The sequence below is a fragment of the Macaca nemestrina genome, chromosome 11 (genome assembly GCF_043159975.1).
Source record: "Macaca nemestrina isolate mMacNem1 chromosome 11, mMacNem.hap1, whole genome shotgun sequence".
NCBI classification, from domain to species: domain Eukaryota; kingdom Metazoa; phylum Chordata; class Mammalia; order Primates; family Cercopithecidae; genus Macaca; species Macaca nemestrina.
Genome location: NC_092135.1, coordinates 75,565,633 through 75,591,227, shown reverse-complemented (window position 1 = coordinate 75,591,227; position 25,595 = coordinate 75,565,633). Strand labels below are relative to the sequence as shown.

General features: G+C 39.7%; 1 protein-coding gene and 1 long non-coding RNA gene across 12 annotated transcripts in view; one reads left to right on the top strand and one right to left on the bottom strand.

Moving 5' to 3' along the window:
- LOC105483169 (phosphodiesterase 11A) overlaps window positions 1–25,595 on the top strand; it is a 510,053-nt gene that overhangs the window by 445,711 nt on the left and 38,747 nt on the right. For all 10 annotated transcript variants that reach the window (XM_071072993.1, XM_071072992.1, XM_071072988.1 and 7 more), the window contains 4 exons: window positions 7,907–7,984; window positions 13,237–13,300; window positions 19,209–19,283; window positions 24,777–24,860. In XM_071072993.1, coding sequence (XP_070929094.1) covers window positions 7,907–7,984; window positions 13,237–13,300; window positions 19,209–19,283; window positions 24,777–24,860 — 301 coding nt within the window. The remainder of the gene's footprint in view (window positions 1–7,906; window positions 7,985–13,236; window positions 13,301–19,208; window positions 19,284–24,776; window positions 24,861–25,595) is intronic.
- Window positions 17,720–25,595, bottom strand: part of LOC105483168 (uncharacterized) — a 34,283-nt gene continuing 26,407 nt past the window's right edge. For both annotated transcript variants that reach the window (XR_011609893.1, XR_988063.3), the window contains exon 5: window positions 17,720–18,365. This is a non-coding gene — a long non-coding RNA (uncharacterized lncRNA). The remainder of the gene's footprint in view (window positions 18,366–25,595) is intronic.

Below are 25,595 nucleotides of genomic sequence, written 5' to 3'. Positions count from 1 at the left end.
AAATAAAAGATGCCTTGCAGATAAATTACAAACCAGAAAGATTTTCAATGTGGTGATGGGTGACTGGTAACCAATCTTTAGAATTATTTTTGAAAGTAATTTTAGCAGTTCTGTTCAAATGATGCTTTTTTAAAGACTGCTATTTTTCTGAGTGGAACATATGTCAGGAGAGCAGGATAAAAGCCTAATAAAAACATATCTGATTAGAAATGAGATTTTCCAGTAAGTTGCTTTCACTAGCTGAGGTACTTACCATTGTCCTTGAAAACCAAGGTTCCCCATGATCTGCGTGAGAAGTTAATGATACAGTTCCTCATGACAGAGAAGTCTGGATCCAGCGAGTGTTGTATAATTTTGTGGATTTTCAAATATTCTTTTTAGCAGCCTCATGCTTCTAAAAATGCCCCTGTTTCTAACAGTTTCACATATGTTCATGCTGTTTACTCTGTTTAATCTATATACACATATACATTTAGATTCTAACACTTTCACATATGTTCATGCTGTTTACTCTGTTTAATCTACATACACATATACACTTAGATGCTAACAGAACAGCTGTATGGGCAAACTTGTTCCCAAAAGCACAGTGAATTTCACATTGTTACTTTGTAATGAGTATTACTAGGGAGAAGGTCAGAAATACATCACCTGGAGCTGTGAACCATCAACCTGGCCCAGGCCATCTGCAGTTGTTCTTTGGAGCACCCCCTTATTGATGATGGAAAGAGCCCTGTCTATGTCTACCTTGATACTTGGTATTGCCTTGGTACAGCAGCCTGTGATGCCGTTACATCACATGAGGGCTGCTGGCCCCACTGTCCATACACTTACAACATGAAAAGCTATCTAGCCCAAAGGTTTATGCTACACATAGTTTACAAAGATTAACTCAGAGGGCAGAACCGGGAGGCTGGAGACTTGTAATCTACCTAGATCTTCCTGTAACTGCCCTGGAACCCTGGACAAGTCACTTCACCTTCCTTCACCTTGAGTTTCCTCACCTATAAAATGAGAGAATTAATAGGAGATTTTTCTCAAAAGTTCCATACAGCCCTACCAGTCTAAAACTATAATGAAAACTCAAACATAGAAAATAAGTCATTCTATGACCCAGCACTTTTACATATACGTGTACATATTCATATGCATAGAGAGAGAGAGAACTCACACAAATTCACAAGGAAACATGTACACGGTGGTTCATAGCTGCATTGTATGTAATAGCAAGAAATATTGGAAATAATATAAATTTTCATCATCCAGGAAATGGGTAAATAAACAGTGGTATAATAATAGATGGAAATAGCATACATCAGTGTGAAGAAATGGCCTAGAATTATATATAACAACATGGGTGACTCTTACAAGCATTGAATGGAAAAAGCAAGTTGCCAGAGAATGTATACACTATGATGACATTATTTGTATAAACTTTTAAAACATGTAGAGCAATATTATATATAATTTGCCTAGTAAAATTATAAGGATATATGTGATGATGCTTTATACAAAATTTAGAAAATGGTCATTGTATGGTGGGTGGGAAGAAGACGGAAGCAACAGTTGGGAGGTGCACAGGGCCTCAACAGGACTGACAGGGCTTTATTTCTAGGCAGGGAGGTAGATGGAAACTCTATGTGTGTCCATTGTGTAGTTTTTATACCTTTTAAATTTATTAAATATGCACAATAAATTTATTACATGATCTTGCCATATCATCACTTCAAAATCCTTTTTGTAGCCTTGTGAAAATGACTAACTCTATCTCCTGATCTTTCAAGAAGGATTTTTTTCAGGAACTTTAAAAGAATTTAAATGTGACCAGGCGTGATGGCTCATGCCTGTAATCCCAGCACTCTAGGAGGCCAAGGTGGGTGGATCGCCTAAGGTCAGGAGTTCGAGACCAGCCTGGCCAACATAGCGAAACCCCATCTCTACTAAAAATAAAAAAAAAATTAGCTGGGTATGGTGGTGGCCACCTGTAATCCCAACTACTTGGGAGGCTGAGGCAGGGGAATCGCTTGAACCCAGGAGGCAGAGGTTACGGTGAGCCAAGATCACACCATTACATTCCAGCCTGGGCAACAAGAGCAAAACTCCATTTCCAAAAAAAAAAAAAAAAAAATTTAAATGTACTTTGATTTAAACTTTAAAATATCTCTTTGGCTATGTAATATGTGACTAAATGCATTACCAGATGTATTATACATGGTTCCACCAGTGACTAGACTTTTCTTTTCTTTTTTTTTTGAAACAGAGTCTCACTCTGTTGCCCAGGCTGGAGTGCAGTGGCGTGATCACAGCTCACTGCAGCCTTGACTTCTCAGGCCCAATTCATCCTCCCACCTCAGCTTCCCTAGTAGCTGAGACTACAGGCGCGTGCCACCAAACATGGCTAATTTTCGTATTTTTTGTAGAGATGGAATCCCACCTTGTTTCTAAGGCTTATTAAACAGAGAATATAGATTGAACAGAGTAAAGAGGAAACTACTGGGATCAAGCAATCCTCCTCCTACCTTGGCCCTCCAAAGTGCTGGGATTACAGGCATGAGCTACTATGCCTGGCCTCTCATGTTTTTCTTGACAAAAGTATACAAGTTGATCAGTTCCTCATGATTCCTATTATCCAGAGAGATTCCTATTATCTCCTAAGAACATAATCAAACCTTGGGACGACAGAGTAAATAGAACCTATCATGAAGCAGCCATCCTTTTGTCTGTGAAGGAAGAATCAAATTAGTATGCTACGTTTTGATATATCTGATAAAAAGGCTCCTCTCACTGTCCCCGAGGAATAGTGGATGTTTCTTTTTGTCCTAGCGTTGCTTATGTGATGTGAAGTCTATGACTGATTTTGATTCTGTTAAGACTTTCACACCAGCAACTCTAGCTGTTAAAATTTCTATCATTGGGGAATTTATTCTCATGATGCTGTTTGATTGTCATATCACAGATTTGTATTTTTTAAAGAAAGGAGTTTGGGCCGGGCACGATGACTCACACCTGGAATCCCAGCACTTTGGGAAGCTGAGGCGGGCAGATGACCTGAGGTTGGAAGTTCGAGACCAGCCTGACCAACATGGAGAAACCCCATCTCTACTAAAAATACAAAATTAGCCAGGCCTGGTGGTGTATGCCTGTAATCCCAGCTACTCGGGAGGCTGAGGCAGGAGAATCGCTTGAACCTGGGAGGCAGATCGCACCTCAGAACCAGTGAGCCAAGATCGCGACACTGCACTCCAGCCTGGGCAACAAGAGCAAAACTCCATCTCAAAAAAAAAAGAAAGAAAGGAATTTGTTTTCTGCAATGAGTTAGGCACCCAGGGAACATGTTTTCACTCTGCATCAAAGATGTTATGTTCCCTATAGTGAACATACTATGGACAGATATAACAATAGTTAATGGAAGGGAGTCAGATATTGGATGGAAATGGTGTTCTTACTTCCTACAACTTGTTATGTTGCCCATTTGGTTCAAGTTAGAATCTACTCTGCAAGAATCTGACAGGGCTTTTCTTGAATAGATTTTGTGTTGTTTACTTACTTCAGTCTCTCCAAATGGCAACTGTGAAGCCCCTAGAAAAATTAGGATCTAGGTGAAACCAGTGTTTAAAGAGTTTGTTTGTTTAATGATTAGCTTTCTGAGATAATCATTCTCATTCATTCATCAATTCAACAAATATTTATTGAGCTTCTATTACATGTCAGGCATTGTTGTAGATATTGAGGGGCAGAAGTGAACAAAAGTGGGCCAAGCCTTTGTCCTCATGAAGCTTGCATTCTAGCAATTTCTTGGAATAACTCATAGAATTAAAATGGCCACCCAGGAGCATGTGATGACAAGGATGATGGCTGACAAGCTTTCAGGAAGTCTTTCACAATCCTCCAGGATCTTCCCAGCCAAGCGAAGTACCTTCCTCTGTGCTCCAAGGACACCCTGAATGTATCTTAGCTGCTTGGGACAGCTCTTATTTTAACCTATTGTGTTTGTATCCCAGCTCTGCCACTCACCATCTGTGAAACCTTGAGCCAGGTACTCACCCTTCTGAGCTTAATCACAGTAATGAGTCCTTACTGATAACGTAATTTTGCCAGGCAATCTGCTAAAGTGTTTTACATAAATCATTTCATTTGGTCCTCCCACCAACCCTACAACGTAGATCCCATTACTATAACTCTTTTACTAATAAGAAAACGGAAGCCCAGCAAGGTTAAGTAACCTACTCAAGATCAGTCATGTGAGTAGTGAGTGCCAGACCCCAGCAAGTCTGCCAGGAACACGGTAAAGACCCAGTGAATATCATCCTCATCAGGGCTGGAACTAGGGTGAAGCAAGTGAGGTGAGTGGTTCAAGTACGAGTTCAGATCTTGTCTTTATTTGGAATTTTGTTGTTGTGTTCATTATGGATTTTTTGCATTTTATTTTTATTTTGTTAAATATTGCATTAAAATATTTATCTTGATAAGTAAATTTTTTGGCACCCACTTCAATTTTGTGCCCCAAGCAAGTGCCTCTCTCAGCTCACTCTAGTCCCAGTATTATTATTCTCATTAATATTACATTTAAAGAGGGAATTATCTATTTATTTGTTGGTAGCCCTGGCTAAACTCAGAGACATTTGAAAGAAACCCCCAATTATCCTGTGACCATAAAGCCTAAAAAGACTTGGTACAGAGTAGATGCTCAATAAATACTTGTTAGACTTCATAATAATTTGAAAAAAAGATGAATTTCTATGTAGTGAGAGGAGAAAACTGGGCAAACTGTTAGATCTCCATTAGTCCAGTTAGTCCACTGTGTATTATTGTTGGCAGTAATAGTATTAATATTGTTTACAAATTAACCATAGTTTCAGGTATTGAGTATCTAACAGGGCCAAATGTGTAGTGCACCTTATCTCAATTTCTCACTACAAAGCTGGAAACTGAGGCTCAGCAATGTGAAGTCACTCACCCAAGATCACACAGCTAATAAGTGACAGTCAGCATTAAGCCCAGGTCAACGCAGGTCCAAACCTGGGCTCTTTCCACTCCACCACTTCCCTTTCTATTTCACTTCACAGTCAGTGATGGTAATGTTGTAGAAAAAACCGGGTTCTTGTCACACGACCAGGAAAGATTAGGCAAGCAGACACTTTGAAGAGTGAGAGGTTATGGAATTTATTGGGCAAAAAGGAAAAAGACTCTCAGCAAAGCAAAAGAAGTTCCTGTTAACAGGCCCCCATCTCACAGATTGAATCCCAGGTTCCCACGTGGGAACAGAAGGGGCCAGGCTCCTCCCTACTGCAAACAGCACAAACTTCCCGAGGCCTCACCCATCCTCCCAGTGCACAGGCCAGTTGGAGATTATCCAGGGAGCCCTTTTTACTTGGCTTTGTCAGTAATATGAAAAAGGCACGACCACTGGTCATGAAGAATGGAATGGGTCAAGTGAAGAAGATAAGAAAGTTATATGAAGAAAAGAAATGTATACACTTGCCCACCCAAAGCAGAAGGCGTTCCTGAACCCTTCTATGTAATTGGGCTATGCTATCTCGCCAGCTGCTGTAAGGTTGTCTTGGAGATTCTTCCATGCTCTATGTAGTATGGCCTAGTATGGCCTTGACCTGCATCATTTTGAAAGGATAGATCCAGGACCTGTCTTTGTGTCTCTAATACAGAAGTGAGCTATACATTTGTCTTCCTGACCTGTCTCCTTTCAAGTAATTTTAGTAGTTAGTCTGACCCATTGGCAAGAAATCCACACAGTTGGTCAGTTGGTGATGAGCACCCCAGACCAGACACAGTGGAGCCAGTTGTTCTCAACCTCTTGTCCTTTGTCCCCCAGTACAGCAGGTCAGCACTGTTTCTGAGATCCTGGTCTGATTTCTACCATAAATTATATGTCATGGTGGTATTTTCCAAAGTGTAGTTTTTGAAACATCAGTACTATGTGGAATTTTGTGGTGAAATAAGGTTAAACAGGCTTTTCTACCTCCATATTTCTCAGAGACTTCAACGGTTAATATGGATGGGGTCTCCAAGAGAGGTATATTAAGGGCAGCATTTCTCAAACCTACTTGGCCAGGAACATCTTCACATGGAGCACCTCTTAAGACTAGCATTTTGAGAGATGCACTTTGGGAAATGGTGTGTTAGGATCTTTTAAATATTCTCTCATTAGCAAGTGCCAAGAGGATGAAAACTTGGGAAGTGATTCTTAAATCAAAATGGTGATGTCCTCTTTTTTTCCTTTTCTCACTAAAAATGAAAATCATCTAACTAAAATATTCTTTTCTTGTCTTTTCCATATCTATACATCTCCAAATGAATTTCCATGGCTGTACATGTGAGTTGTAAACCAAAAAGTGTCTGTGACAGGTCTCAATCAATTTAGAAGTTTATTTTGCCAAGGTTAAGGACATGCCCATGACATAGACTCAGGAAGTCCTGAGAACATATGCCCAAGGTGGTTGGACTACAGCTTGGTTTTATATGTTTTAGGAAGACATAAGACATCAATCAGTACATGTATGATGTATGTTGGTTCACTCAGGAAAGGCGGAACAACTTGAAGGAGGGAGTGGCTTCTGGGTCATAGGTGGATTCAAAGATTTCCTGATGGGCAGTTAGTTGAAAGGGTTTGTCTAAAGACCTGGTATCAATAGAAGGGAGTGTCTGGGTTAAGATAAGGGGCTGTGGAGACAAATGTTTTTGTTATGCAGATGAAGCCTCCAGGTAGCAGCCTTCAAAGAGAATAAATTGTAAATGTTTCTTATCAGACTTTAAAAGTGCTCTTACTTAATTCTCTTCTGGATTAGGAAAAAGACCTGGAAAGGGAAGGGGATTCTCTACAGAATGTAGATTTTTCTCCACAAGAGACAGCTTTGTAAGGCCATTTCAAAATATGTCAAATAAATCTATTCTGGGATAAAATACTTTGATTTCTTTTAGGGCCTGTTATCTGTCATGTTGGTATCTCATTGCTACAAAGAGTCTGCTTTGTCAGTCTTAAGGTCTCTGTTTTAATGTTAATGCTGGTCAGCTGTATCTGAATTGCAAAAGGGAGGAAGGAATAATGAGGCATGTCCAACTCCCACTTCCCATCATGGCCTGAACTAGAGTTTCAGGTTAATTTAGGAATGCCCTTGGCCAAGAGGAGAAGTCCATTTATTTGGTTGGGGGCTTAGAATTTTATTTTCGGTTTACAGGGTCAAGCACTTAAAATGTTGAGACACTATGCTACATGCTTTCCACATGTCATTCATTTAATCCTCACAGTAACTCTGTGAGTTAGCAACTAAAATCCCTGTGTTAGAGATTAGGAAATTGAGACTTAGAGGGTTTAATTAACTTTCCAAAGTTGTACAGCAAGTGAGTTGCTAAGCGAGTGTTTAAACATGGTTACAGACTTCATAGTCTATGCATTTAAGCACTGAAATGGTGAAATAGTTATTTTCTAACCTGGAAAAAAATATATTTATCTTGAATTTACTACCAGGGAGTTTATCTTATCTTGGATCATCATACAGCTCAATTCTTTGTTGGATGATAAAAGAACATTCTAGAGTTGTTCCCACTTTTTATTTGTCCTTGCCTCCCTTCTCTGACTTTCAGTAAGTGTCCCAAGGGCTTCAGAGCACATAATCCTAAATGCCGCACCACATTGTTTTCTGTTTTATGGCTCTATAATCTCCTCTGTTGTAAATACATTCAGAAATGATTGTGGCTTTTCCTTGAAGCCTCAACATTTTTTAGAAAGTGATTTATTTTGATAGTGCTTTAGCCTCATGATTTCAAATATTAAGTTACTCGGTTCAGGTGGTCTTATGTTTTTCCCATAAATGTATTTATGTCACCCCACAGACTGGGAAATCTCATTCCAGTTTTTTTTTCTTTCTTTCTTCATTTGATTTTCCTGCAGGAGGAGAACTGAATTCTTTGAACTTGTCAGCAAAGGAGAATACGATTGGAACATCAAAAACCATCGTGATGTATTTCGGTAAGAAAAAGCTCTTATTTATGTGTTTCTTCATTATTTGGACATTTAGCCATGCTTTTCTGACAGTGCTAAGAGCATAGAAGTGACTTTTAAAGTAACAAATCTTAGCTTACATTCAAAACATTCAGAGATCAGTTGGATAACTAGAGAAATTACTGAGAATGTCTTTTCATCTTATAATGTATTATATTTTTGTCTCTTCTCCAAAAACTCTGCCATCAAATTTAGAAAATGAAGTTCAAATTAGTTCAGTTTTGGCAAGCCACGATTTCTTCTGTTTTCTGGGGAAGCTGGGGTGCAAGTTGGGTGGAGAAGGGATTTTTGTACCCTAGAAATCAAAGTTACATAGCACAAAGGAAGTGGGGAGTAACTTTTGCTTTTCTTTAGCGACAATAGACCAATCAGAACAATATTGGAGGTGGAGATAAGAAGTCTGTTCTAGCCTTTGCCTGGGACATCTTCCAAGTTGTTTAGAAAGGACAGTAGCAACACACTGTGTGTATGGGGCAGATTTTAACCTCTCTTGCAGCCACTCCAGAGATTGGGCACCATTCCTCTTTCTCTCATACCCCATTCTTCCACTCTCTCCACCTCACCCACCCCAGACCTCCTACTGTCTTATTCCTGTTCTAACATTGCTAAGTTTTGCTGAGAGAGCTCATGAGGCCAGGGTTAGGGCACACTGGGTCTGCTCCACAACCAGGCAACTAATGGATTACCCCAAGCGGAAACCTTGACATAGTCCTGCCATATCTGCTATATAAAATCTCTGGCACCATCTTCTGAACACAGGCCACTGCCTGCCCCACCCTCTGTAGCTGTCCTCATATCACCTTCCTGCAGCCCTCTCCCCAGAGGGCTCTAGTTTTTTCCTCTATACTTTAATATTCCTCTGTATTATCTTTACAGACCTTTTTCTTCATTTTTCATCTTCAAGACCAGCCCCTCCACTGGTGCCCTAATTCTATTCCCTCCACCTCCCCACCCCCCACCCGCCACCGCAACCTGGCTCTATCAATCATGCTCCTTTGGCTTCCATTTTCAAAATCTATTTTATTCATCATGACCTTTCTAAATCTAAAAACACACTTCTGCCTCCCCAGTCAAAAAGTCATCCCTACAGGCTGCCTTTTCTCCAGGTCCCATCATAGTTTTCTCCTTCCCTTCACTCCCACACTTCACTCCACACTTCCTAATTTCTTGCAAGGCAATTTCTTTCTTTTTGTATAATTTTTAATTCCATGAGTAATTATATGAGTATATATTTTCTGTAACAAATCAAAACATTACTAATAAGCCCTCAGATCTCCTTTGAGCTCAACCCCCAGTTCCCATACTGGTTGCACAGCTGTAGTTTGTTAATTGTATATTGTGTTTTTCCAGACCATTTCCAAAGCACTTACATACATATGTACCCTTAGGAAAAATACTGTTTAGTGTGTATTTTGATTGTCTATGTGAACCTGGTTTTCCATTCAACTACATGGTTTGGAATTCTTTACGTGTTTTTACCTCATCGTCTTTTATCATTGCACAGTATTCCAAAATACAGATACAACACAGAATATTTACCCATTCCTTACTGAGGAATTAAGTCTGTACTATGTGATTTCTGCTTCTGTTGAACCACAGTCACCTTCCAAGTATTAAATGCTGCAATCTTTGTTCTCTTCAGCTTCCTGATCTCTTTATAGCCCCTAACTGAGTTGGCCTCTCTTTTCTTAAAACCCTCTCCAGTCTTGGATTCTGCAAAGCTATATATGCTTCTGGATTCTCTTTCTTTCTGACTCTTTCCTTCTTAGTCTTTTTCTAGCCCTAAACAGAACTGTCCCCCAGGGATGTATTTTTTATTCTCTTTTTCCTCAGCATCCTTCTAGTGTCACTACTATCTCTTCTCAAATGACTGCCAGCCCTTTTCCTGGGCTTAGCCTCTCTTCTGAGCTCTTTTCCTGAAATGCCAGTTCTCATTCAGTTTCTCTACTTAGATATTTTCCTACAGAGATTTTCAAACTTTTTTGACAAGGAACCCCATGTGGAAGAAATATCTTATTTGGAAGCATGGTACATAAAATGGAGGTGCTCCAGGTTCTCCCCTCTCCCCTCATCTGCCCTCCCTCCCCCATTTCATGGTTACGCTCTGACCACCTTGCACCAAGGGTGGTGCTCTAAGGGAGCACCATCTGTAGAGAATTTTAAAATAGTAATAAAACCAACTAAAAGTCAGTCTGCTTTTTATTATCACCATGTGCCAGCAATTCTAAATAGTCAATGGTGAGATATACCGCCTAAGAAATGTCTTTTGTTGGTTTAAATTCGAAACAATTGCTGAGGTTACTGTTAAGATAAAAAATAATTGATATGAAAGCTTCAGATCAGCACATTTATTATTTATCCTTTATTTGCACACGTAACATAAGTTAATTCTAAGAATGCCCAGGCGTACAGCTGGCTCCTGACGTAGGTGGATGCAGCTACACACTTTCAATAGTAAGTTCCTAACTGTTCAGAACCTCTCAAACTCTCTGGCTGTCGTTTGTGTTTCCAACCTTGCAGAACTATATTCCTGCTTTTAAAGACTATATTCAGAATAAACAATGATAGCACAGTGATGGTAAATATGAAGACACATAACTTGAGATACTTTCATTCTGTCATTTTATGTGATCATTCATGGTTTTTATTCATGTTTAAAATTTAAAACAGTGAAAGAAAGTGCAAACTGCAAAGTGTCGTATTTTTGTTTGGCAAGTACAAATTTCAGTCTGTACACAAAATCTTTTTACTCAATTTGAATACATCTTTAACATTAAAATTTGTTGATTTTAAATTGTTTTACAACTACAGAACAAGAAGATAATGATTGTCACAAGATGATTATTGAAATAATTTTGGCATATAGAGGAGAGGTATGTTAACTCACTGTAAATTGAACTAGAATTATAGGGACCTCAGTCTAAAACAGTTGGTAGAAACTCTCTCCCTGGTCTCTTACTCTCAAAAAGATCCTTCACTTCTTGAAGAGCCTTAATCTAAAAAATAAGATAGAACTGCTCATTTGTTCTCTTCAGTTCTTCCTTTGCAATCTTCCATCCCTGTATCTCCTGCAGTCTTCCTTTCCATTCTCCCTTCCTTGTTTTAGGCTTTTGTCAATTTATGTCTCCAATGAGTCTCCCTCCTTCCACCCTCTCCTTCTTCAAACCATCCTCACATCCACCACCTAAAGTTTCCTCCCTAAAGGTCTGTCCAGGTCCCTTGTGAGTCCCCAGCCTTAGCTGACTCTCCAGTGCCAGACGGACAAAGGTTGCAGCCACTCCACCCGTCCTACCTCTCAGCCTCTCCTGTATTCCTTCTCTGTGTGGACTTCCTGCTCCCCTGTATTCATTGAAGTAGAGATTCTTCTGTCAGACAAAGGATTCCAATCCTAGCTTTGACACTTCCTAACTGTACAACTTTGGGCAAGTTACCTAACCTTTCTGAGCCTTATTTTTTTTTTATCTGTAAATAAGAGATAATAGTATTGCTACCACATATAGAGACTGAGTCAATCACCTTGTGGAGGCTTCCCAATAAGTGGTAGCTATTAGAATTATCATCTGAGCACCTAGCAGATACTCAATAAACTTGTTGATCAACTGATATGCATTTGAGGAGTAAGTTTCAAATTATCAATTGGACAGAACCTAAGTAATTATCCACATTGTGATACAAATAGGCAACCTCACAGAGATTGCTGTGCAGGGGAGAGGCTGAGAAATCCCATGCTTTAGCCAGTCTTGTCCCCCTCCAGTTCTGACAGCATCCATGTGTAGCAAGAGGGCATCTGGTAGCTTTGTGATAGGCACAGAATCCTGAATCCTTTACTCACCTTGGGAAGGTAAAGTGACTTCATCTCTGCGTGCTTCTGTTACTTATCTGCAAAATAAGGATAATAGCAACTACCTCTGGGGTGGTGACGACAAGTAGTTTAGTTCGCAGTTGGTTAGTAAAGCACTTAGTACAGAGGCAGACACACAGTAAGCAGTGTAGAAATGCCCAATACAGAAGGTCAAAAATGAATAGGCTGATGTGTCTCCCTTTGCGTAGTGTTTAACACAGGGATGTTTGGAATTAGAGGTTTCATCAGTGCTGCTTGGGTCGAGAGGGCTGCTGATGCCGGTGCCGCCTGGTTGTGACTTGAATGACCTATTGTTATGTGTGACCCTGCCTTGTTCCCTGGAGGGGTTTCCTGTGGGGGGATCCCCCTGCCATCTAAGCATGCTCTGCCATCTGGGCAGCAGACATGTTTCCAAGGCATTAGATCTGGCAGGGTATGAAATGTTAACACCCGACATCAGGACAGCCCTCTGACCTTTGGCTGCATACCCCTTTCTTCCAAACGCAGTTAGCCAAGATGTGGTTCCCCAGCTCAAATCCTATGTTACTTTTCATCACATTCTGCTGGTTTTCAGCACAAAGAAAGCAGATTTGGGACAGAGTGTGCCTTATTTTTCCTCCTCCCACCACATTAAATTATATATAAGCACCAGAGCTATCTACAATTTGAATTGTTCCCCGTGTTTCCATGGTTCAGTGTGAATTATAGTTAACCCTGCCCCTCAGAACTCTGATTCAGACCATTCCTGTGCTTTCTTATGTGCCCAAATTAATGAAAGCTGGAGCTGAGTATGTTTCTTCTTCATAATGCTTGTAAACCATGGTTGGAGCCAGGTAGTAAACTGGAGTGAAACGATATGGCTCCTGCCCATAAATCTTAGCTCTAAAGAGCAGATGAAAATGAAGGAGCCCCTTATGTGGCATGTGCCTTGCCTCTTTGGTGTGGGTTTTCTTTCGTTCCCATCAATTAATGATAAGTTGGTAAGTACTTTCATCAGCCATGTATATAGTGTTATATACTGATTCTCTTGCTTATAGTTTAAAAAAAAGAACAACATTGTCCATTATAAATTATTTTAAGCAGAGCTTGCTTAGCTCAGGTGTAGAGAAAGTAGTGCTTTGCTTTCCTTGATTTGCTGCAGACAAAACAAAAGGGCCACCGGAGGATGTGTGAGAGCTTTGTCTTCCTAAGCAGCGTGGCCACATGATGGAGATGCTGAGCACAGGGACTATAAACAGTGCTGCCCCTTGTTGAAGAAAGGAAGATGTGAGCTGGCCTCGTTTCCATTTTATTTTATTTATTTATGTATCTAGGACGGGTTTGTTTAGGAATGCAACAAAAGATTATTCAGGCTGTTTTGTTTGGTTCTGTTTTTCAGATCAATGTTAATGACAGCCTGTGACCTTGGAGCCGTGACCAAACCGTGGGAGATCTCGAGACAGGCAAGTGGTGATTAATGGCAGGGCTCAGCAGAGGAGGGACTGGGGGGGCGGTAAGGGGGACACAATATTCCCAGAGCCCAGACTACCAGGCACTGAAACCCTAGTCAATTTGCATCAGTATTAACATGGTGTAAAAAATAGCAGGAGGCTTAGGCACGACATAGTTTACCGCACAGCCTTTTTTTTTTTTTATCGTGCTTTCACTAAGCAATAATATTTCCAACTCTGTAAGATATTTTTAATGTGCTAAATCTGAATAATACATTGACCATTAAGGCAAGAGCTTCAAAGATAGGATTTTTGGCAAGATAATCATGTCTTAGCACAAGGTCTTGTTTTTTTATATCTGAAAATAAAAGGAGGCAAAAAGGAAATGATATTTTTCTTTTTAAATATTATTTAGATATCAGAAAGCTCTGTGGTCAAAATATGCAGTATCCAATTTAATTTGCAGAAAAACAAACCATGCTTTTACCACCTATCTGATTTCTCTGCCACAAAGCATTAGTTCTATAAGAACAGTTTTCAATTTAAGTAACTACCCAACTTAAGATCGTGGATTGCTGATAGTATTTAGAGGTTAATCATTATGTACGTTTTATTATGCACCTACTGTGTGAGGTCGAAAACAGTAACTTGGCATCTAAAGACTTCACATTTTAGGGAAAATAAGATACATTTCCATATCAATAAATAACTAATATTTATTGATTGTTTTATGTATATTATCTCATTTAATCCTTAAAATTGTACTCAGCTGAATAATGGCCACCCAAAGGTATCAGGTCCTAATCCCTGGAACCTGTAAATATTACCTTCAAAAGAAAGAGTATCCTTGCAAATATGATTAAGAATCTCAACTGCAGACTGATCTTGGATTATCCAGGTGTGCCCTAAATCCAATAACAAGTGTCCTTATAAGAGGGAGCAGGGGAAAATTACACATTCAGAAGAGAAGGCAATGCGAAAACAAGGCAGAGATTGCAGTGATGCAGCCATGAGCAAAGGAAAACTGGAAGAGGCAAGGAACGGATTCTCTCCAAGAGCCTCCAGAGGGAGCACATCCCTGCTGACACCTCGATTTCTGCCCGGTGAACTGATGTAGAACTCCCGGCCTCCAGAACTATGAGTGAATACACTCCTGTCGTTTTGGCCACTAACTTTGTGGTAATTTACAGCAGCCTTAGGAAACTAATATAGTTATTATCCCCATTTCACAAATGGGAAAAATGAGACTTAGGATAAGCAGCCTGAGTTTATACAGCTTGTAGGTGGTGGAGCTAGGTATAGATTCTAGCAGGTTAGGCTCCAAAGCTTTCATTCTTAGCAGTGTTTTATGGTTTCCTTCACATATGCATCAGTCAGCATTTTTAAATGATGCAAGTGTATCCACAGAATAGGCTATGTTACCATTTTACCAAAAATCTCAGTGGCTTTAAACAACAAATTGCTCACGAACATGGGCACCTCAGGTTGGCAGGTGCCACTTTGTCCTTATTCTGTATTGGGGCTGAAGGAACAGCCACTACCTAGATTACTCTGACAGAGGCCCTGGAAGGTCTTGCACTGGCAATTAAATTCTCCCCGCAACAATTCATGAGCCAGAACTTGTCACATGACCCCACCCAACCAGGAAGTACCATCCTTCTATTTGCTCAGAAAGGAGAAAGCCAGAAATAGTGAGCGTGTGACTACCAGAGTTTGCCCTTCTCATCACCAAAAATGTGATTCATTCTCCCTCCAGCAGACAAAATATACCCATCCTTCCTCCAAGAAAGATAACCCAAATGTCCCATCAGTCATGGCATCAAACTCTTAAGTCCAGGATCTCTGGGCGATACATGCTAGTCTCTACAACAGATCTGGATACAGGTTAAAGACCTACACACACCCAAAATACAGCATCCAACATACACCGAAAAGACAAAATATCCATTATAACACTCCCGTTCAGAAAGGGAAGAGATGAGTGATATTCATAGCAATGTGGAGTGGTGAGTGGTCCATGGCAACTCTAGAATTCCGCTGGGTACTCACTGTGAGGGTGCCCTACCATGCAGGGGACCCTGATTCTCTGAGAGATGCTCTCCAGTTCCTTTTTCCCTCGACCTTTCAATCCTCCCTGGGAAATTATTCCTTTCCCATCACCCTTCTTAGCTTTATCTGGAGGTCAAACTGCCTTCTTCTCACCTAAAGAAGGTTGAAGTTCCAATACCTGTTTTGTGTAATCATGGGCTTAGGGTTTCTTTAGCACTAAAACTCTCTTGTACGTTTAGTCAGCTTTTTAAGTCTTTGATTCTAGTCCTTTCCATTTGCCCATAACCACATCCACATTCCATACAAACATCCCAGATTTTCTGTATTTATTTGCTTCTTTACATTTAGGAATAAAGAAATATGGCAAATATATTTATTCATTTCTGACTTAATTCCTAGTGCCTTGGGCCTAACAGCCTTCAGTGAGAGAACCGTATAGGTAAATCATTTCGTTGTGCCATTTTTGTCCAGTTAAAAGGATATGCTGCAAACTATAAATTCCTTCAGAATCTAACCCTAGGTGTGTTGGCAGTACCTTTGATTTGATTCTTGTTACAAAGCTGAGTCTTAATCAAACTTCGTCAAAGTGTATCACAATTTTCATTTTCACAGTTTGGAATTGAGAAGTAATTTTGTCTTCCATCCCTACAAGTCCCTGAATTTGTGACTGTTTCTATTCCCTTTCATTCCTGGTTATAAGCCTGTTCCTCCTTTTCTAAACTCACTTCCTGTGATTCCTAGCAAAACAGTCAATGGCAATCATCACATTTTATGAACATTTTGTTTTCTAATCTCATCTCCCAAGACTGTAAGTTTATTCAGTACATTGTTAGCTTTTAGTTATAATTGTACAAATTATTTTGCCATGGATTCTCATCCTTATAGCCTCCTCATTATCTTAATACCTGGCCCCCAAGCTGATGACACATGTTTTAGGGTCTTTTTCTCTCTTTCTCTTCTTTTCTCTTTTAATAGCAACACCTCACTTCCGTACCAATTTTTGTATTAGTCAAGGATAGGCTAGGCCTTGGTTCAGTAACAAATACATTCTGAAATTTCAGTCGTTCAACACAAATAAAGGCTTATTTCTTGCTCACACTGTCCAATGTAGATCAGGCAGTTTTCCTATAGAGTATTCCATCAATTGTGCTTTGGTTTAAATTTCAGTGTGACATATTTGAAGTTACAAAAAGTCACAGAAAGCAGGATAATTGTGAAGAATTTGCGTGGTTGACTAGCTTCTTTCCGCATCTCTGCCCACTGTTCATCTTGCCCCCTCCCCTTTCCCATACGGGAAGGTCTCCCTTCTGGGAGAGTTGGTGAGTAGACTGCAGGGAAGAGGTAGGAGGCTCTTCCAGGTATTGGGGAAAAGTGTAGTACTCGGGGAGGCTCCTGTAATAGGGATGGAAGGAGGTGGAGAGTGTGAGGAAGTTAGGAGGACTGAGAGAAAACTAGAGAAGACCAGAAAGGGAATGGGGTGAGGTATGATGTGCCAGCACCTTCAGAAACCCCAGTAAAAAGCATGTCAAGAACTCAAGGAGCAGTAGCCCCAGGGGACAGGAAAGTGACAGGGCAGAGTACTTGCAAGGAAAAAAATTTCTGCCTTGATATTTTAGGCCAACCTGGGAGGCCCAATAGCTGCTTGTAGGTGGTCTTCTCAGTCACTAGTGTAAATATTATTTTATTTTCTGGATGTGAGCTTCTGTTGAAAAGTGCAGAAACGTAAGAGTTCAGGGAAATAAAACACAAAACCATGTATTTCCTAATGTTTCTATCAGAAAGCTTGTCGCAGTTCTAAGCTAGCAATCTCATTCTTGTTTGTCTCCAAATTGATGGGTTAATTTTTTTTTTTTTAATGCTCACTTCAAAATTTTAGGAAACATTTGGAGAAAACAATAGGCCTTTCTTTAAAAAATATTTCTCTAACTTCCTGGATGTTGATTTTTAAAAATTCCCTTTCAAAATGTTTTCTGCTGGGGTCTATTCTACTTTCCCTTCCTGCAAACAAGATTAAGCATGTGGGTTTCCCCAGTGATTCCCCCAAGGCCTGATTAGCATCTCAATTTCCTTCTTTAATAAAAAATTCAATCAGGAACCACTTAATGTTCCTGATTGGGTTTTTAAGTACAAACAAAGCAGTTGTGCAAGTTAAGCTGTGAAAGGAGCATAGGGGAGATACCAACAACTACTTGAGAAAGAGCAAGGACAGAATTTTGTTTTAATTTCTTTTCTTTTCAGGGGCTACAGACCCATGCAGGACTCCCACCTTGAGGTGCCTGATGTGCACATTTACATTCTTTAATGCAAAAGACCTAGCTTAGAGCAATCTGAGGGAGAGTTCTGGGAACTGAATAAATGAGGTCATACCCTTAGGGGACCATTTCCTCTTCAAAGGAAGGCCAGAGAAAGAAGAGAGAAGCCTGGTGTGCTGAAATGCAGGGTAGCAGGAGAGACTGGAGAGGAGACAAGTGAATTGAGTCCTAGAAAACAGGCACATATACAAGAGATTGGGGTGAAGGGATTTTTCAGTCAGTTCCAACTAGTTTTTTTGTGGTTAAATTCTTGAAAAGGGCCCATGTTTCTTAATAGAAATATTAGAAATCTGAAGTTACTGGATATTTGATTTCTTTATATATGACTGCACACATGCTACTCTCAGATATGTGTGTGCGTGTGTGTGTGTGTGAGTTTAGTGTTGTGTTTCAGTTTTTTCCATAATCTGTGACTGACCAAATCTTTTGAGAGATCAACGGAGTTATCTTGATACTATGCACTTCACCAAAATCAAACTGTCTCATCTTTGCCAGATTTAAGAACCTTATCTTCATAAGAACCTGGAATAGAGAAAAATTTGTTTGGTATCCATGTCCTCTTGCCATGAAGTTGTCTGGGATTTATTCTACTCTTCCAATATTTTTTAAATCCAGCTAGTTCATCTCAGAAATTTCCTGGATGCACACCATAGTAGCGTTGAAAATAGCCATTCAACATTTAATCTGTTATATCAATTTGCTTCTCACAAGTTATCCTGAGAAGTGAAGGTGTAGAAAAGAAAAAAAAAAAAAAGAAATCTGTTTAGCTTGGCAATAATCAGTAGCTGCTGACCATCCAAGCTAATGGATTAAAAGCAGAAAAATATAAGTCTCTGTTTAAGGTTTAAGGTAGAACAAACGTCCCATTGTCCTTGTACCAACTAGCGCCTACCATAAATTAACACTTTTAGTGCGTAGATCCAGACAGCCTGAAGACCAAGTCACGCTCTTCAAACTATACCGTGACCTACTGTAAAAGTCTGCTATTAACAGTGAATCTAGCATTAGTCCTGCCTCTTGATTGATTGCAACAGTGGGAAGCAGAGGATGTGCCCTGGGGTTATCCCTCCCAGAGTGCGTACAGATATTGGTAGGGAGGGAGTTGAGGAGTTTTCGTGTGGCAAGATGAAGCTGGGCTAATATAAAAGTATGCAACAAAATAAAGATTCTACATAGAAACAATCAAAAGTTGGCTAAACTATCATTACATAATATAATAATAATTACACATTATTATTAAATGAATATTTGCTTCACTTTTCTGTATAAGAACTTTTCCTGCTTTGAAGCTGGCAACCTGTTGCCTCAACCCAAATATGGAAGCTGTATAGTGGGAGATTGCCTGTTGACATGCATCTAAAATTACATTGCACAAGTTCTCCTGATTAAATGAATGAAACTGATTTCCAACATGAAAGGTTAATATACTTATTTCCTCATAAGCTTTTTAAATGATTGTCTGTGTTGATGAGGATCACCAAATACATAAGCAAGAAAGAACTTCCGAGTCTCGTGATAAACTACACATAACCATGAATTGAAATATTTGTATGTTTCAGGTGGCAGAACTTGTAACCAGTGAGTTCTTTGAACAAGGAGATCGGGAGAGATTAGAGCTCAAACTCACTCCTTCGGTGAGTTCATCCTTTAATTATCACATATTTACCCTTTTGAATGACATTTTCAAAAACAACTACAAATTACAAGTTGGAAATGGGAAAGACTGAAAATGGGTTTAAGGAAGCACTCCTGAAAGTTTAAAACATTAATTAAACTTAAATGCTAAACACTCTTATTCCCAAGTCTCTGATTAAGAGTGGTGAGCTACTTACTTAACAAGCATTTCTTGCGCACCCACAGTGGGACAAGTAGGCACGAGGGAGGATGAGCAAAGTGGAATTTGAATAATTCAAAGCCCAGTGCTGGCATTTCATGTATGCCTACTTTAGAATAGAAACACTGTGCAGCAAAAATTAAAGGCAGGCTGTCTAGCTTTGAGAAGCTAGATTTTATTTTCCAATTTCCAACTTTCAAAATCCCAAAAACAAATCATTTCAAATCTCTGTTTCTTTTCTTTGTCTGCAAAAGGAAAAAGTTTCACCTGTGGAACTAGGTTCTGGTGATTGGAACGCTATTTATATTGGACTCACCTGCTCAGTTATTACTTAAGAATGTTTACTGTAGGCTCAAGGTGATGCTGTTTTTAAGCATAAAGATACAGAAGACATAACTGCCTCAGTCACCACCTCAAGAGGGGCAGCCTCTTTATTACTAACCAATGATTAGCTAAAAACATAAAACCCAATGACTCTGAGAGTGGTGCAAAGCATTTTAAAGCCTGGCATAGCACAGTAGATTCAATGATACTCAAGGAATGTATCAATTGTCAAGAATGTCTGTTTATGAGAACCCAAATTAACTGAACTTGAACACTTGGAGGTATTTATAAGGTCTTCAAGTTTTAAGACATCATTCTTTGCTGACATTTAAAAACAAGGAAAAGCAAGAGAACTAGCTCCTAGTTTGAATAGTTTCACCTGCTTGAAGTAAGAATGCAGTCTTGCTAATTTTGACTATTCTTAATCAGTTGCTTATGTACAAAAGGTCAGGAGCTACATAGGTTGAAACACACACCAATTATTTTGGTTTTCAAAGCAACATTGACTTAGTTTGTCAAAACATCCCTTTTTTGGTGGTGTCACCAAATTTGGTTATAAAAATAAAAATATTAGCTTGGGATACATACAGTTAATGTATAAAACCTACTATGACCCAAATTCTCTCATCTCTACTTTCAAATAAAAGCTTTTCCCCCTTTAAAAACTGTTTCAGAGGCATACTCTGAAGAGTTTACAATGCAGCAATACCACAGGTCTTTTAATTAAATGAAAAAATATGAGTAAATTGCCAGCACTGGTGAGCTGGCGGGTGCAGTAGTACAGCACTAAGGAGCCTTTATCTGTAGGCTCAGGTAAGGCATTTTCTGCAGACATAAATGAAATTAATTTTGTGGTAGAAACATAGCTCTAAATGCTTCTGTCTTCTCACAAAGACTACGGAGCACCACTGATGACCGTGTCATCAGGGGAGGCCTGGCTGATGTGGCAGGGTTAGCCCTCAGTTCTTTTCCAGAAATATCTGTAAATGCATGCACCCAGAGCTGACACCTGCTGTGCCCATTATCCCTTGATATTTAGGAAGAAAACTGTCCTGGAGCCCTCTCAGGTATCATGGTCCCAGGCGTCATGGGAGTCACTTCATGAAGACAAAGGCTAATGTGGCCCACAGCCAGAGGGTCAGGATTGGAAGTAGTGAGTCAGTCAGGAAAGCCTGCCTGAGTGCCTCCAGGTGTCGGGCATGAAGCAAGGCACTGTGTATCCAGCAATGAGGAAGACACCATCTTCCCTGCCCTCAAGGATCTTGTCAACTGGTGGGAAATATAAACATGAAATAATTACTAATACTAATTTTATGAGATGCAAAATGCTGTGAACCACAGGACTGTGTGGGGCCTCACACTCGTTTTTTTGTTTTGTTTTGTTTTGTTTTGTTTTTTTCTCATCAAGCGTTGATTAAGAAGTGACTAGTACAAAAATAAACCCCTTAAAATTATGGTCAACTGATCTTGAACATGGGTGCCAAGATAACGTCTTTTCAACAATGGTTCAAGGACAACTGCATATCCACAGGCAAAAGAATGAAGTTGGTTCCCTACCTCTCAGCATACCCTGAAATAAACTCAAAATGGATCATACATCTAAATGTAAGGGCTAAAACTATAAAACTCTTAGAAGAAAATATAGGTACAAATCTTCCAGATTGGGGTTAACCATGGTGTCTTAAATATGAAACCAAAAGCACAGGAGACAAAAGACAAAATGACCCAGAGATGTTGGTCCAGAGATGTTGATTTGAACTTCATTAAAATTAAATTGAACAGCCAGGCGCAGTGGGCTCACGCCTTTAATGCCAGCGCTTTGGGATGCTGAGGTGGGCTGATCACTTGGGGTCAGAAGTTCAAGGCCAGCCTGGCCAACATGGTGAAACTTTGACTCTACTAAAAATACAAAATTTAGCCCGGTGTGGTGGTGAGCACCTGTAATCCCAGCTACTCAGGAAGCTGAGGCAGGAGAACCATTTGAACCTAGGAGGCAGAGGGTGCAGTGAGCCCAGATTACACCACTGTACTCCAGCCTGGGTGACAGAGTGAGACTCTGTCTCAAAAAAAAAAAAAAAAAATCAAATTGAACTTTATCAAAATTAAAAACTTTCATGGACGAAAGGACACTATCAAGAAAGTAAATTTTCCCATATTATGGGAAAATATTTGCAAATCATACAAAGACAACGCAATTTAAAAGATAGGCAAAGGATCTGAACAGACATATCTCCAAAGAAAATATGTAAATGGCCACAAAGCACATGAAAAATGCTCAAAATCATTAGTCATCAGGGAAATGCAAACTGAAACCACAATGAGATACCACTTTTGCTAAGATGGCTATAGCAAAAACGACAGACAATAACAAGCGTTGGGTGAGGCCGTGGAAAAATTGGAACCCCATACATTGTTAGCAGGAATGCGAAATGATGCAGCTGCTTTGAAAAACAGTTTGTCAATTCCTCAAAAAGTTAAACAGAGTTACCATATGCCTTAGAAATTCTACCTCTAGGTATATCCCCAAGAGAAATGAAAACATACATCCACATAAAAAGTTGTATGTGAATGTTCACAGGTATTATTCATAATATCCTGGAAGCAACTCAAATGTCAATCAACTGATGAACAAATAAATAAAACATCTATACGATGAAATATTATTCGGCAATAAAAATGAATGAAATGCTGATGCATGCTACATGGGTAAACCTTGAAAACAGTGCAAGAGGCCAAGTCACAAAAGACCACATATCATAAGATTCCATTCATATGAAATGTGCAGGATAAGCAAATCCATCAATAGAGAAAATAGATTAGTGGTTGCCTAAGGCTGGGAGTTTGGGAAAAAACGAGAGTGACTGCTAATGGTATGGGGTTTCTTCGAGGATGATAATAATGTTCTATAATTGTAGTGATAGTTGCTTAACTTTGTAAATATACTAAAAACCACTGCATTTTTTTAAAAAAGTAACTTTATAATAACCACTATAAATTGAATAATTAAATAAATATGAAAATTTTATATAGCAAAGAGAACTATAGAGAAAATAAAACCTAATTTTTTTTTTTTTGAGATGGAGTCTTGCTCTGTTGCCCAGGCTGGAGTGCAGTGGCACAATTTCGGCTCACTGCAACCTCTGCCTCCTGGGTTCAAGTTATTCTCCTGCCTTAGCCTTCCAGGTAACTGAGATCATAGGCGCCCATCACCACGCCCAGCTAATTTTTTGCATTTTTAGTAGAAACAGGGTTTCGCCATGTTGGCTAGGTTGGTCTCAAACTCCTGATCTCAAGTGATCCTCCTGCCTTGGCTTCAAAAACTGCTGGAATTACAGGCATGAACCACCACACCCAGCCCAGAATAATATTTTTTAAAGAAATATTTTGTTTATTTATTTATTTATTTTTATTTTATTTTATTTTATTTGAGACAGAGTCTCACTCTGTCACCCAGGCTGAAATGCAATGACACAATCATAGCTCAATACAACCTCAACCTCTTGGGCTTAAGCAATCCTTTCACCTCAGCCTCCTCTCAGGAGGAGACTTGTAGTCACTGAGACTACGTGTGTGCCACCACAGTTGGCTAACTTTTTTTTTTTTTTTGGTAGGGACAGGGGCCTCACTCTGTTGTCCAGGCTGGTCTTGAACTCTTGGGCTCAAGTGATCCTCCCACCTCAACCTCGCAAAGTGCTAGGATTACATGCATGAGCCACCGCACCCAGCTCTAAAGAGACATTTTGGACCAAGTCTCATATTATTCACAAGAGCTATCCCTCTCTCCAGCACATTTTCACAATTTTCTCTAAATTCCAGTCTTCTTTCCTGCTATTTCCCATCTCCCATTGCAAGACAAGGATGAGAAGAGCCTGTGGGTATCAGTGACCTTCTCCCCAGTTTGGAGATATTTTCCTCAGATTTGGCAGCTAGTGATTTCTGCCCCACCCACTCCCACTCTTATTCATACATCTGAAGGATACAGGATTTTCCAACACCTCTGGACCAAGGGGATTGCTTGGCTCTGCCCTCATGGCCTATAAGGACACCAAAATGATGTGAATGCCACGTTTTATGTAGAGGAAAGATAAAACTTACTGTATAACATTAAGGGAGGGCAAGTTATAACTAGATAGCCCAGTCTTCTAGATAAGTAAGGGTACAAGGGAGCTTCTCAGGCCTGGGCCTGACTCCTTAAGAACAAAGGGAGAGGCAGTCTCACTGGCACAGAATTGGCAGTGTTTGTTCAGTGAATTAATTTTAACACTAAAATTCCAATTGATTGTTTCCCTTAAGTCTGCCCAACAGAAAAATGTCATTTATTTCTCTCAAAAGTATACCTAAATTATCTCAAACATTATAACATCATAAAGCTTAAGGGCTGGGAATGAAGAGATAATGCGTACCATCCACCATCATCCACACAATGATAGATAAATATTTAAAAATTTATTAATGACAGAACTTTATTGAAAAACATATGTAATTGCCAAATCAACCCCTCACCCTGAAAAAGTAATATAAATGGTTTCTATTTACAATAAAATTGCTTTTAAGGATATTTTCCAATCTGTCCCATTCTATCCCAACCTCTCACTATAGAAATGAAAGCCTGCATTATTTTTGTGGCAGTAAAACATATTCCTTTCCCCTTGACCTGTACCCAATTCGCAGTGACCTGATGACTTGATTTAGTAGCAGTTGCTTATATTTGAAGACGGGTTTTTGCCCCAAGAAGTTGCACGCTAGAAAGTTCAAGTAAATTTGCTTACAAATCTCATAAAAAGAGGTAAAAACCATTTCATTTCTCATCATGATAAAGGAGAAGAAAGTCTGTGTAAAGATTGATTGTGATTTGTGAAGGGTTCAGTTTGTAAAAAATGGATCACTGTAGCAAAGTGTTTGACAAAGCACCCTGTAAAATACTTCGGTGTAGTAAAGCAAGGTTCTTCCCCCGCCCCCCTGATTCTAGGCAATTTTTGATCGGAACCGGAAAGATGAACTGCCTCGGTTGCAACTGGAGTGGATTGACAGCATCTGCATGCCTTTGTATCAGGTACTTTGATTTGGGAGGGCCTACATGTTCTGACTGAATCAGAAAAGGAAAAGTGTGTGCTTCTCAAAAGCACTCATTTTAGGAGACATTTCCAGGGTATGTACATTGCTGAGAGCTCTGGCTGCAGTTTGTCTTTTTTGAACTTCTGACTGTCCCCTGTCTGGGAAGAGTTGGTTCTAAGAGGCTGCAGACCTGCATTCTCCACCTTCTAGGACATAATCTCCATGAGCCTCCACTCCCTCATCTGTAAACCAGGTATAATAATATTTTATTTACTATCTCTCAAACTGTGTCCCATAGAACATGAACATCCAGCCATCATCTAATAACTATCTGTTCAACAAAAGCTCACAGGGCCAAGAAACATGTTTAAACTTGATCAACTTAATTTCTCAAACATATTTGACCATGGAATTTTTTTTAACAAATTTTCTTTATTAATATCATGTGAGAATAAGGATTCCAGGAAACTTAGTGTTCTGCTCTGACCCCACGGTCTGAGCGGGGGGGTTTTGTGACACACCTTCCAGCTTCAAAATCTGCCTGTCTGAGATGCATGCGGCAAATCCTCACCAGTGAATTTTGAGCGAGATGCACTAATGACTCCAGCTTTGCTACTTGGTGTGTAGGCCTCTCCTTCTGAAAGGAGAAAAGTGTCGCTTTGAATGGTTCACACTCCACGTTTTGAGTACGGATCAGGGCTGGCGTCAGTTAACACTAACAGTTTAGTGTACA